At 37.8% G+C, this 14,112-nt stretch overlaps 1 protein-coding gene across 9 annotated transcripts in view; it reads left to right on the top strand.

Annotated features, from left to right (window-relative positions):
• Positions 1 to 1,148: 1,148 nt before the first annotated feature.
• ZNF106 (zinc finger protein 106) overlaps positions 1,149 to 14,112 on the top strand; it is a 44,833-nt gene continuing 31,869 nt past the window's right edge. For 5 of the 9 annotated variants that reach the window (XM_044918363.1, XM_044918361.1, XM_044918359.1 and 2 more), the window contains exons 1-2: positions 1,149 to 1,202; positions 5,798 to 5,859. In XM_044918363.1, coding sequence (XP_044774298.1) covers positions 1,149 to 1,202; positions 5,798 to 5,859 — 116 coding nt within the window. Of the gene's footprint in view, positions 1,203 to 5,797; positions 5,860 to 11,679; positions 11,881 to 14,112 lie in introns of those variants that run through there. The other 4 variants (XM_044918358.1, XM_044918357.1, XM_021695634.2 and 1 more) reach the window with 2 other exon arrangements.

Here is a 14,112-nt window from a genome sequence, read left to right as displayed (position 1 = left end):
TCTGTGACTTCTTGGAGAGCCATTTCCTAGATGAGCAGGTGAAACTCACCTAGAAGATGGGCAACCACCTGACTAATCTCGGCAGGTTGGCTGGCCCCTAGGCTGGGCTGGGCAAGTATCTGTTCCAGAGGCTCACCCTCAAGCATGACTAAGCCTCTAGAGCCCAGTGGCCTCTGAGGGGCCCTTTGGCATCTTCCTGGTGTCAGGGCTTCTGCCTGAGCCTCCCCCTACAGCCACTAGGCAGCTTTTTAACCACCCTGGAGCCCTCTCCCGAGCCATAGACCAAATGGAAACAATAAAGCTTTTTGCAGCCAAAAAAATAAGCAGGTTACTAGGATAGAAGGAATGGGGAGCAAAAAATACATCATTGTATAGGTCAGGAAAGGCCTCCCTCATCCCTGGTGAAGCAACATTTCAGATACCGATGGAAATGAGTGAGCCATGAGAACATAAAGACGTCTTAAGCAAATTACAGGCAGAGAGAATAGGAAATGTAGAAATTCAAAGGTGGGAGAAGCCCTGGGGTGATCAAGGACTAGCAAGGAGGGCAGTGTGACTGGAATGAAGTGACAGAGGCAGTGAGGTGGGGCATGGAGTCCGAGAGCGGGAGAGGAAACAGATTTTGTAGCCCATGGCAAAGGACTGGATGTTGTGTGAGTTGGGAATCTCTCGGAACATTTTGCACAGAGGAGTTAAATGATCTGCCTTAAATTTTAAAAAAATCTTGTGAGAATCTTTGGCTACTGTTTTGAGAATAGACTATAAGAGGACAAGAGTGGAACTAGGGAGGCAAGTCAGTAGGCTGGTGGCTTGTGAGATGGCAGTTGAGCTCAGTAGTGAGGAGGGGTTGGATTTGGGATGTATTTCAAGGGGGGGACTGACAAGATTTGCTGATGAGGGAAGCTATGGGGTGAGAAAGAGGGATCAAGGTTGACTTCCACAGTTTTTGCCCTAGGTACCTGGAAAGCTTGAATTTTCATTTACCAAGATGGGAAGGCTGGGAAGAGCAGGGTGGAGGCGAGGGCGTTGCAAGACTTGGATTTTTAGCTATGTTAAGGTGGATCTAAGAAGACATCCGGGGGAGAAAGGTTACTAAATGTTACTTCCTCATTGCAGGTGTGAAGTTGAGTGCTTCAGATCTGGTCACTATGGTACGAGAACGAAAATGCATATTGTGCCACATTGTGTACAGCTCAAAAAAGGTAATACATAGAAGAGGGAGAATCTGAGGCTTTATGACTGCTCTTTTTGGAATTTGTAGATGGGTAAAAGCTTTTAACAGTGTCTTATTTATGCTTCTTTCCTATATCATAGTCTCATTCCACTGGTTTCTTTCTCTTTAGTGCCTCATAAAGCCAATATAACTATATTATTAAATCTACCCAAAATTTGAGGATACTCAGAAGTCGACAGTAAATAGTTACTAATTTAGTCAGTAACCAGTTACAGAGAAAAGACCTTAAAATTCAGTTTATTTGAGGTTATACTACTTTCTGATGAGCTAAGGATACAGCATTAGTTTTCCGTACCTGCGTTCTGTTTCTGCCTTGTGAAAAGTGCTGCAGAGCAGAAACGGCATTAACAGTACCCTAGATGTCCACAAGGGGGGGATGTTGCTCAGAGAAAAACATTTTTAAAAACTAAAAGAATTTTACCTGTGTCTTAGGGAAATTGGCTGCAATTTGACTCACTTTTTTGCTTTTTCTTGCCTGTATCCTTTGCTTTCAAAGTAGTGCTGCTATCTTAACTACTGAGAAATTTTTTTCTAAACTTTTAAGATGCTCTGGATTGTCAATGAAAATTCGGAGAACTGGGAAGATTATCTTATCATGAGCTAGGTTAGCCAGGGAGGTTTGAGTGAACCTGGAAAGATGTTTGGGAGTAAGATGGTTTCAGAGAAATAGAAGAGAGATATTTTAGGTGGGATAACAACATGTACAGAGATACAGAGGTAGAATGGAGTCTAAGAGTTCTAGAGTCCATGAGAAGGCTTACCTGATTAAGACAGTTTTGTAATGGGGATAGTGGGACTGCAATATAATTTGTAATTTAAATGCAAACAGTTATAAAATGTGTTGAATGCCAGACTGAGGGGTTCAATTATAATTCATCCAGTAGGCTGGGGTGAATTTTTTTTCCCCCCCCTATTTAGGATTTCTGTTAGTGATGGAAAAATCAGTTGAGATTTTAAATTCATGTTTAATAATATAGCTGCTGCCTTTTACAAAAGTAAAAGAGCTCTTCTAGTTTTAAAAATTTTTGACCAGGGTTTATGCAAATTTATAATGAATAAAAATTCCTCATGGCTCCTTTCAGATTGGGGGGAGATGGGAAATTGAGAAGGTGTGAGAGGGATAGGCAGACACTCAGAGGTGTGGTGTCAGACTTCTCATGGAGTAGCAGCCCTGCCTTGTGATAGCTCATAATTTTGCCGTTTTAAGTCTTTTGGCATTTCTTCCACTCTGGTTTGTTTGTTTGTTTATTTAATAAGAATCACCTAGGATCCTTGTTTTTTTTCTTTTTTAAAATTTTTTAACGATTTTATTTATTTGGGAGAGAGAGTGTGAGCAAGAGAGAGAGCACCTGAGCAGGGGCAGAGGGAGAGGGAGAAGCAGACTCCCCACTGAGCAAGGAGCCTTATGGTGCGCTCGATCCCAGGACCCCAGGATCATGAGCTGAACCAATGGCAGATGCTTAACTGACTGAGCCACCAAGGCGCCCCTCTACTCTGGTTTAAACATGTTTTCATCTCTTCATATTTTTCCGTGGATCATAATGAAAAATCAAGAGCTGGGATTACCCACTCCTGCCTTAGGAAATGCCAGTTACAGGTTTTTAAGCAAGGGAATGACATGATTTGAGTGTTAAGGTTAATGTGGTCTAAGGGATTAGTGGAATGGGTTAATTGAAAGAGATAACTCTGATACTGAGTTTTATTTATTTATTTATAAATGTATTTTTTTTAAAGATTTTTATTTATTTATTTAACACAGAAAGAGAGAGAGCACAAGCAGGGGGAGGGTCAGAGGAAGAGGGAGAAGCAGGCTCCCCGCCGAGCGGGGAGCCTGACTTGGGGCTCCATCCCAGGACCCTGGGATCATGACCTGAGCCGAAGGCAGATGCTTAACGACTGAGCCACCCAGGCGTCCCTGATACTGAGTTTTAAATCGATTATCAACAGCTTACGTTGAAGCAGTGCTTACCTCTAGTCTCCCAAACTAGTGTAACCCTGATTTCTCCAAATATACTGTGGAGAAGAAAAAGACTCTGTAAGTGTGGGAAAAAGCTGTGTACTACATCCCTGAGCATTCTGACGTTCACTAATTTATTTTTTTATTTTAATTTTATTTTTTAAAAGATTTTTCATTTATTTGAGAGAGAGAGGGAGCACGAACCGGGGCGGGGGCTGGAGGGGGAGAGGGAGAAGCAGGCTCCCTGCTGGATGTTCATTAATTTATTAAAAGACTGAGAAACCCTGGAGTTAAAAACACTAAAAAAAAAATTCTGTTATATTACTCACTGTTTTATAAATTTGTTCAACTGCCAAATCTTTTCAAAAAAAAATTTCCTTTCTCCCCCTTCTTTAAAAAACATAATACTGATTAATATTATAAGAACTAAAAAGAAGCTTGGTAACTGAGCACTTGGGGTTATTTAATCCTACTACCCATGGATCTTTCCTAGTTATTTTGAAAGCTCAGGTTGTCACGCTATTTGCATTTATTCCTTGGAGCAGGGTGGGAGAGAATTTTGCATGTAAATTTAGGAAAAGATTTGTGAAGGGTTTTAGACATCTAGTCGGAAGTCACCCTAAAACAAATTTTGAATGATAACATTTTTATAACTGAAATAGGATACAGAATTGGTTTTTCTATCTGAGAATAACCTATTTCAGTGAATGCTGTTTTGATCAGGAATGGTTTCATTGCAAGAAAAAGAACCAACTTAAATTTAGCTCAAAGAAAGGGGATTTGGCACATGTAAATCTAATATAAGGAAAGATAGAACAAAGGATACATAGGGATTTGAGCAGGTGTTTATATTGTTCATGGATTTTTTTCATTCTTGATTATGTCACTAATCTGATTCAGCTTTCAGCTCTGTAAGTGTTCATTCTAGTTAGTGGCCAGTCAATTGTAGGTGGGGCGGGTGGTGGGGGGAAGGTCACATGTAAAGCTATCCCCTCCAAGTGAAGCATTTATAGAGACAGGAAGGAAGTGATGGTCATCTTCAGTAAAATTGTCATTTAAAGGAAGTGTTTGGAATCACAAAGCTGTTTGTCACACTGTAGTAGATAAAGTAAGAATAGGTTATTGGGTTGTTGTATTCTTTTTGACAAATGAATTGTATATGATGAAAAATCTCAATGCACTAGATGGTTACAGTGTGACGTGGTATATAAAACCTTGGCTTTGGTGTCAGATATGTCAGGGTCTGAGTCCTAGTTTGACCACTTGATTATCTACGACTCTGAGAGGGCAAGACTGAATATTTTCACACTTATCCCTTCAATGCCTAGCTCTGTATTTGGCACTGAACAAGCAATGATAAATACTTGGTGAATAAATGAGTTAGCTTCTGTGTATCCTTGTATCCTTATGAAATTAATAATATTCCCTCAGCAGTGTTTTGTAGTTCATATGAGGAAATGTTTGAGGCACTTAAACACAGGGCACAGTTAATAGTAATACTCAACAATTATAGTAGCCCTTTATTTTATTTTATTTTTTTAAGCTTTTTTTTTTTTTTGACAGAAGAGAGGGAGAGAGAGAGAGAGAGAGCACAAGCAGGGGGAGCGGCAGGCAGAGGGAGAGGGAGAAGCAGGCTCCCCACGGAGCAGGGAGCCCGATGCGGGGCTCGATCCCAGGACCCTGAGATCATGACCTGAGCCGAAGGCAGACGCTTAACTGACTGAGCCACCCAGGCGCCCCAGTGGCCCTTTATTTTATTTTATATGTGAATAGCCATTCTCTGATTATGGCGTGCTACCTATATATATGCCTGCGTGACAAAGGGGTAGACATTTACAGCTTTTTGAGATGTGCGTGTATGTGCGCATGTTTTTAAGTGGAAACTCTTCCCACAGATTTCATTTTCCTCCCCCTAAGGATGGGATGGAGGTACAGGGGGCCCTAGTAGATTTTCAAACATTTCATTAGAACCAAACAAATCAGTTGGGCGAGAGTGGGCAGTGACGATGAAGGCATGATTGAGCTGTGTTCGAAACAGTTTTAAAAAACTTCTGATCAACCACAGGGAACTTCTGTTATGTCCGTAACTTCTACCTAGAATTAATATATCTATCATTCAGCAAATGTGGACAACCGTATGCCAAGCCCTGGCCAAGACTTGAGTAAGAATTTTAGCTTATTTTTGAGAAACTCTCAGTTGAGTGGGGAAAGTATGGAGAAAAGTAACCAAATAGTTGAGAAGTTAAGTGACTTCAGATTTTAAAAAAAACCAAAAAAACGAGTAAATTCTTTGAGATAGAATTTAACCCACATAGTTTATTCTTAAATCTTTTGCCCCCTAAAGACAATATACATTCTAATATTTTTGGAAAGCCATTTAAATAGGTTTTTCTTAAAAAGTCCTTTATTTAAAAATGAAATAATGTCAAAAACATAGCTAAAGAACTATGAGGAACTGATTTCAATATTGAATTGAGAAAGGTAACCAGGACAAACACTAATGACACAAAGAACCTGAACCCCAACTGTTGATTGAATAAAAACAGAGGAATTTCTTTTCCCAAAGCAATCTCCCTTAGTTTAATCTGCTTTCTTTAATTTTGAAGGAGATGGACGAACACATGCGGAGCATGTTGCATCACAGGGAACTTGAGAACCTGAAGGGCAGGTATGGGAACGGCTGTCTTCCATCAACTTGCGACTGTCGGGGGATCTCAGTGCTGAGGGTGCCTCTTAGCTTATTTTATAGTAATCCTTCATAAATGAATATGGTCCTATGACATAGAATGATCTTTTAGAATTATTAACAACTACAGTAGTGTTTTGGCATTCCAAAAGGGTAAATCTTTGTGCATCTCCAGTATGGAGAATTCACTGCAGCTCTAGGTAGTAGATTGCAACAGAGGTGGGTGAGGATGAGCTAGTTCTCTCATTAGGATGTTTTCTCATTCCTGTACACCAGCCTTAAAACTAAGACATTTCTCTGTTATTGCCTCAGCTGTGTTACAAAAATTATTACATGGCAGAAACCTGTAGTGTTACTGAAAAAGTCTGAGAAGTCCAAAGTCTGCTGAATAGCACTGAGTCTCATTAGTGTAAATAAAATCAGGGCACAAACTTTGAATATCTAAGAATGCTATTTTGTGATGCAAAACTTGAGATATTTAAAGAAAGTAAGTCTAATAAGCACCTTTAAAAAATTAAATGTAGCGGATGTATGTATTCCATGTCTCTCTTTTTTTCCATCTATGGTTTTTTTTTTTTTTGATGTTTTTGACTTGAATTTGAGGTTTGGAGATAGTATGGAACAGAGAAGCATTGGGGAACTGAGAAATACTTATTGCATGAATAGATACAAGCTTTAATCATGAAGCCAGACTGTCATTTGACGTTATTTGTATTTAAAATAATACAGTTTTATATGGTGTGGGCAAATTAATATGTTAGTAAACTTTTAGCATCTGTTTAGCATATTTGTAGAATTTTTGCATGGTCTCGGTTTCTTACTATAGGAAGGTTAGGTCTTAGCAGCAACATAAAAGAGGCTTTCATTCAGATTTAGTGTGGAGAATCCTTGTCATAATACCTTGCATACATACGATCTTTAACTCATTATCATTAGAAACCTATGAAATAGAGTCAACCTTTGATTCTCTAAATGGGTATTATCCTAATTACTTAATCCCATTTCCAGCAGACTTCCTGTTGGAATTCACCTTTTTCTGGGCTATCTACCTGCCATGTGACTATATTATAAATCAAATGAAACATATGAGGTCAGTAAATCTAGTCATTAGGAGAGAAGCCACTTTTATTCCAAGATTAATGCCTTATTTTCTTCATACATCCACTAAACAGCTATTTAAAATGTTAAAAAGAATTTTGATTCCTTAAGATTCGTGTTCATAATGAATACAGAATTAATCGTAAAAAGTAAAAAAGGTAGAAGTCCTCTCAGTCTTACATGCCCCAGCCCTGCTCCCTTCCTACAGGAAAGCCAACAGTTCGGCCCGTATCCTACCTAAACCTCGTTCTGTGGGTGTACATAGACTTATGTTTCTATATAGACACATCTGGTCTGGTCTTATTCACGTAACTGAACTACTGCCGTATATTTATTGTTCAGTAACTTTTTTCCTCTACTCCACGCATTAACTTAACTGTGCCTTGGAGATTTTGTGTATCATTTTCAGTTATTTGGAGCATAGTCAAATGATCGAGGAGAAAGCATTTAGAAGCCTCCAAGCTGACAATAAAAGTGTCAACCTTAGCATCCAAAGTCATTTTATTTAGAGGGAAACACCTTAGTACTTACTTATTCATATTTTAGGTACAGAGCTAACAAGTTTTATATGGTCTCCTAGCCTGTAATAAATTATAAGGGCAAAGGCAAAGCAGGTAGCAAGGAAAAACAACTGACAAAACTATAAAAAACAAAATCTCAAAAATCATTTACTTACTTGGAGCATTTACTGTGGTGATAAACTGTGATCACTAGTTTGTACCATAGGGACAAGTAGTTATTGGTCATTATTTTTCCTTTCTCTCAGTTTGTGATTATTTTCTGTGGAATTCATGTTTAATTACTGGCTTTCTGATGTTAAAGCTTTCTGTTTCTCTTTATATTTGTATCAGTCTAATTTTTAGCTGTGATCTGGTTAAGAAATTTAAAGAGCATATTTTTTAGGTTTTGAATACAAATTTGAAAAGTAAGAAACTTTCTTTTTATTTTAATAATAATTAATTTAAATTTATTTTTTTATTATGTTCAGTAAGAAACTTTCTTATTTGGTTCACAATTTTGGACATCTGGAACATTTCTCTCTTTTTTTCCCAGTATACTTACTCAGATGTGTGGCCTATTTCTACAGATAAATGCTATTAAAAGGGCTCAAACCTTTATTTATCAACCAGCTGTTGTGGTATAGTTAGAGCAAGCTTAATAAAGAAAAGCTTATGGGTAGAATATCTTAAGGCTTTGCCTTCCACACATGAGAGGAAATTGCGTGGTAACAGGATGAAGTTAATTTGGGCCCTCCTTTAAATGTCCCGAGGACAGTTTTTGCCTTTATTAGTCAAGAAGTAGTACGTGTTCCCCAGCAGTTACTTTATATAGTTATACAAAGTAGTAAGTGTTTTAACTGGTTATTGATAGAGAATTGGAAAATAGCATCATTAAAATATTATTTAATTTGCCATTAAGTTTTTAAATACGTGGTTTCCCTAACATGATATGTAGAAGCATGAATGCCTCTTGTATGTAAAACGGGTAATATGCTTTCCTGCAGACACAGACACACTCGCATTTTTAAGAGATGTGTTTGTCCTAACCCATTCTTTCCCTAGATAAATGTGGATCCTCTCTTTCCTCATTTTGACATTTCTTTTTTTTTTTTTAATTTTTTAAATTTATTTATTTGAGAGAGTGAGAGAGAGAGAAGGAGCAGGGGGAGGGTCAGAGGGCGAGGGAGAAGCGGACTCCCCGCTGAGCAGGGAGCCAGACGTGGGGCTCAATCCTGGGACTCCAGGATCATGACCTGAGCCAAAGGCAGACACTTAACCAGCTGAGCCACCCAGGCACCCCTCATTTTGACGTTTCTTGTAAAGATTCTCTCTCTCTCTCTTTTTACACTAGAATTCATTTATAGGAAAAATTTTAGGAATTTTTGGTTTTGGAGAGTTTGTTTTTAGTGCTTTTTTGTTACACTTATTGCCTCTACCCTTGTGGGCAGGATCTCTTTAGGTGTTTTTCTATTAAATATAACTTTAGAACTATGGTTAATACCCTTTCTTAGAAGGAACGCACATATGTTCTAAAAATCTGTGTTTGAGTATTTGTTACATATCCAACATATGCCTGTGCTTTGGAGATTGCAAAGTGTGTGGGTTTATGATTATGGATGTTTATTTTTAACAGAGTTAAATACTGTCTACACTGCGTTCCTTAATATTTTAAACAGTGTGGTCTTCCAGTTATATCTGTAAAGAGAGGGTTCTTAATAGCTTGAACATGAGAAAAATTCTCAGCATTTTAGAAGTAAGGGTATAAGCAGAAGTTTTATTTAAGAATGCCTTTAGGAAAGATATCCTTGGTACTACAATATACAGTTTAGTGTTCTGTAAGTTTTTATGTAGAAAAGTGGACTAAAACATTTTCCATAGTTTTAGAGAATTTAAAGCTCAAAAGATTTTCTAACCAGAAAATTCAGTTGATTTGAATTTTCTTTTTAACTTTATGTTTAAAATTTTTTTAACTGAAGTATAGTTGACACACAGTGTTACATTAGTTTTAGGAGTAAGACATCATGATGCAACACCTCTGTGCTCACCACAAGTATGATTCGAATTTTTATGATAGTGTAAACTATGTATTCTAGGTTAGTTGCAGTTTTCAGACTCTTCCAATGCTGGACAGATTTATGCTTACATATTTTTAACTTCTTTTTGTGTTGCCATGAGAAAAGGCTTGATTTCTGCTACAAGTTAACACTTTGTATGAGCTACCGTAATTTTGAGAGAAGAGTAGGGGTATCCGTGGCAAACTTGAGGAATTTGAGGATTATACTTTAGTGGAAAATGCTCAGTGAAAGAATAGATTTAAGCTTTTGGGGAATTAGAATATTGATAATACAGGATAATAAGGTAATGAGATTTTTCAGGGAACCTGGTCAGAACTCATTAAAATGAATCTTAATGTCAGAGACTGTATTGTGTCCAGAGCATTTGAGGTTACAGAGTTCAAAAAAGGTAAAAACTTAGGAATTTTCTCCATTTTTCTGAGGTGTTTTCCATAATTCTTACAAGGGGAAAAACTTTTAATTTACTGGGCATTATTTCTACTTTGTCATGCTAGACAACTGTAACCATATAGTTAGCATGATGCCCAGAATTTATTAGGTATTCCGCAAGGTTGTTTTTTTTTTTTAATGAATGTTCAGGTGGTCTGTAATAGAAACCATCTTTTGGTAAATGAAGTGCTCAGTTTTGAGGTTCTCTTCTGGTTAATTGATATGAATTCCACCCTATCTTTATAGATATATGTGAGGGGAGGATGGAACAGTGTTGTGCATGTGTGTATGTGTGTCTTTCTGCCTGTCTTATAAGACAGCATGTCTTTTTGTGGTTTTGTTTTGTTTTGTTTTTAAGATTGGCATAGAGAATTTTATCAGTGGAGAAAGCACCAACTTAAATCTACATAACTACCCTTACCATTGTTTTCCTTGCTTTTCCTGGTTACCTCCCATAACTGTTCCTCCTTCCTGCTTTTCTTTCTTTTGCCTTTAGCTGAAGATGGTATTTAAGTTGGTGGCTTAGGTTACCTAGGAGAGTCACTCATTTTTCCTGGGTGTCTCTCATGTATACCTGGGATATGCATGGTAATAAGCTTCTGTTTGTAAAATAAATAAATGAATGAATGGGTAATAGAGATTGGCATAGGAAATGCAAAAATATCACTAGTGTAAACCCAAGACAAGTGATACAGAGTTAAGCCCGTTGAGCCATTATTGAATGGCTATTACTGTTCATTCATTACACTTGTGGCCATGGTGTTCAGATGTTTCTCATCAGTGGCTACATAGACAGCTGAACCAATCAAGGGATTTCAGGAAGCTAAAAAAGCTGTTAAATTATTCATCCACTACAGCTCTGGGTGTTGGTTCAAGGTTTTGGTTTCTTAAACTGGCCAAGTATGAGATTTACCATTGACTGCGTAAAGTAAAAGGAAAAAAACCTGCTCAATTTCTTTCTGAACTAAGAACCTGGCTTCCCTTCTCTCCAAACTTGCGTTTTCTGAAACTTGAGAAAAACCATTTGCCTAGCACAGCTGTTAACTTCCTACAACTGAAATGCTTTCCATTCCCTTTTAAATAAGCCCTTCTGAAGCAGAATGTAGGTCACATGTATCATCCAGACCAAAAAAGTTTGCTGAGACTACTCCTATCCTTTGCCCTGGGGTCCGGAATCTTCACATTCCAGGCAGAGCTCCCGCTGTTCCGATTTAGCTACCACACTGGGATTGGCTAGGCTGCCTGCTCTTTTCTCCACCCCTTAACTCTCCCTGGGAGAAAGCTCTTGAGCCTGAGATAAAATGTTCGTGCTGTGACCAGGCTCCTGAGTGCCCCTGGCACCATGGGTGTGCTCTAGAGCAACTTTTGTTTGCTCTGAGCCCCCTGCCCTGCCTCCCCTTTCACCATGTTTCCTCTGGCAAGATTTTAAGTACAGCAATTCAAGAAGATTTCTCCTCCTAAACTATATTATTCTGAAGTGTACTGCCTCTTGATTGCTGGAAAAGAATCTTAAAATCATTTCAAAAATAACTTTAGAACAAACTTACTAAAAGTGATGAAAGGAGCATTGAAGTTGATTAGCACTAATCTTTCACTGTGCCAAAGTGTGCAGCGTTTTTCAGAGGAAACCGGAAGAGATCTGTTGAGTGTGCCATGCCAGTGGGGAGAATTGAATGTCCCTCATCTCCCTCTTTCCCTAGGGACAGTAGTCATGAGTGCCGAGTGTGCGGGGTCACAGAAGTGGGTCTTTCTGCATATGCAAAGCACATTTCTAGCCAGTTGCACAAAGATAATGTTGATGCCCAGGAAAGAGAAGACGATGGAAAGGGAGAAGAAGAGGAAGAAGATTATTTTGACAAGGAACTCGTTCAATTAATAAAACAAAGGAAAGAACAAAGTCGGTAAGTAATGATTTTGGTTTTTAAAAAGGCTGTCTAAAATAAAATATAATAGAGAATACATTTTCCATTTCTATACTTTTCAGCCTGTAGCTTTCAGACTTACCTTCATTGCAAAGGTTAGCTTGAGGTTGCTTTCTTACGCATAAAAGGTGATTGGAATCCTTCTTTGAGCTACTATACTATCTGTATTAAAAAAAAAAACTTGGGGAAAAAAACAACTCAGTATTGTTTCTATAAAAATTAGCTGTAGGTGCTACATATCTGAAATTTTTCCTATGTTGATAACCGTGTTTAGAACTGTTTTTATTGGTTCCAATTTCTTTTGGACACCAGTGAATTGTTTTATTTGGTATCCAGAATTTCTAGTGGAAAGGTATTAGTGTAAAAGCTTCTTCTTTTAAGTATTTCTTATTATATCCATTAGGTAAAAATACTTTGCCTGATATGAATTAACATGGTACTTCTACCAAATTTGATTCATCCTTTATTATTTAGTGCTTCAGTAAATTTATTGAATAAATTTGTATTGTAAGTTTGACATTGTCAAGATCAATATAAGTTTTCCAGCTTATACTCTATAATTTGACACCTACATCTATAATTCAGGTATTAGGCTTTTGTATTTTTGCATTACTGAGTTGTGGTCTAAAGAGTTTAATTCACGAAGCAGAAATTTTCAGATTTCTCTTTCTTTTCGGGTAAGAGAACCGGTTAAGAGGTTGGGTAATTTTTTCAAGTCTTGGAGTATAAGGAGAAACATTACAATTCTAAAATAAAATTTTAAAGATTCTTTTTGAATACTAGTTATACTTGGTATGCATTTCATTTTTAGTTAGAGGTTTAGCGTAAAAAGGAAGTAGTTTTCACTGTACATGCTACAAGTGTTCTGAACAAGTCCTTGAAGGAGACTTTCTTAGTCTTAAAACATCAGTAGCAGCATGGTTCTTAAACCCGTTTAGTTGCTTAGTCCTTCAAATGACATTGTTACTACTATCAGTATAGCTGTAGTTTACTCTTGTTTTAAGGGTGTTGAAGTCTCTAGGAGATTAACGTTTATTTTTTTCTTACACACTTGTGCCATTATTAGCTTATCTGTATAGATGATTAAATATTGAGTCAGAAGGTAAAAGAGCTTCTCAGTAAATTAGACATTCATATCATAGTTAATATTCTTTGAATATTCTGATATGCTACTTTGGTGATTTATATATAGTCTTATTTCTTTAGGAAGTTTTTTTCTTCTTTCCTTCATGAGGTTTTTAATTTACATTGCTTTTTCTGGGCTATGGATTTGGCTGCATACTGTTGTCCCCTCGATCTAGCTAATTCAGGGTGATCTAGGAATTCTACTTTGTGACAGATTTATTGCCCGATTCTCCCATTTCTGGATCCCATTAGTGTAGCCGAGTCAGATCCAAGAATCTCCTTGGATGTCAAAAGTTGTATACTGCCTAGAAACAAAAGATAAAAACAGTTTGGTCATTGGTGTTACAAAAATCCTGCACATGTTTGTAGTAATACTTGTCACTTGGGGACTTAGGATCTCCGGTTTGGAAGTGGTTGTAATTCATAATGTAAGTAGATGTTTGAACTTTCAGGTAAATTAACTTTCAGTTCCATCTTGTTGAAAAAGGAAGAAATTCCAAATTTCCAAAATCTTAGACACATTAGAAACTTTTTTAGAGTTTTTAGAAACTGAGTTTAAGTCAGATTTAGAGGAGGGGGCCCAACAGCGAAAACTTCGTTGGGGGATTTTCAGTCTCTCAAAGCCCCAGCGGTGAAGAGTGTAGATGCTAGAGTCAGACTGCCGAGGTTCACGTCTCTGCCGTACCACTTCTGGCTGTCTTACTCTAGGCAAGCGACTCAGCCTCTCCAGTCCTCAGTTTCCTCATCCAAAAGGTAGGAATAAGAAGAAGAATTGCTTCAGGGCTGTGAAAGCTAAATGAGATAGTCTATATAAAGTGCTTCAAATGCCTGACAGTAGGTACTCAGTACATTCTGGCTAGTATGACTCTGTGTTTCGAGCACCTGTGGCACGTTAAGCACAATGCCAGGCACACTACAGGCAGTTTGTAGAGGAAAGTGGTTTTGCACCTATTTCTGTGATGTTGACTTAGGTTTACCCACATGTCTGTGGGCTCCATGGCTAACACGAATAGTTGAAACAGCTGTAGCTTTATAAAAGCCTCCAGCCCGCAGAGCTCCTTGTAGCTTTATAAAAGCCTCCAGCCC

Source organism: Neomonachus schauinslandi, chromosome 9 (genome assembly GCF_002201575.2).
Source record: "Neomonachus schauinslandi chromosome 9, ASM220157v2, whole genome shotgun sequence".
Taxonomy (NCBI): Eukaryota; Metazoa; Chordata; class Mammalia; order Carnivora; family Phocidae; genus Neomonachus; species Neomonachus schauinslandi.
Note: the sequence above shows the minus strand (reverse complement) of the source record. Positions and strands in the feature narration are given on the sequence as shown.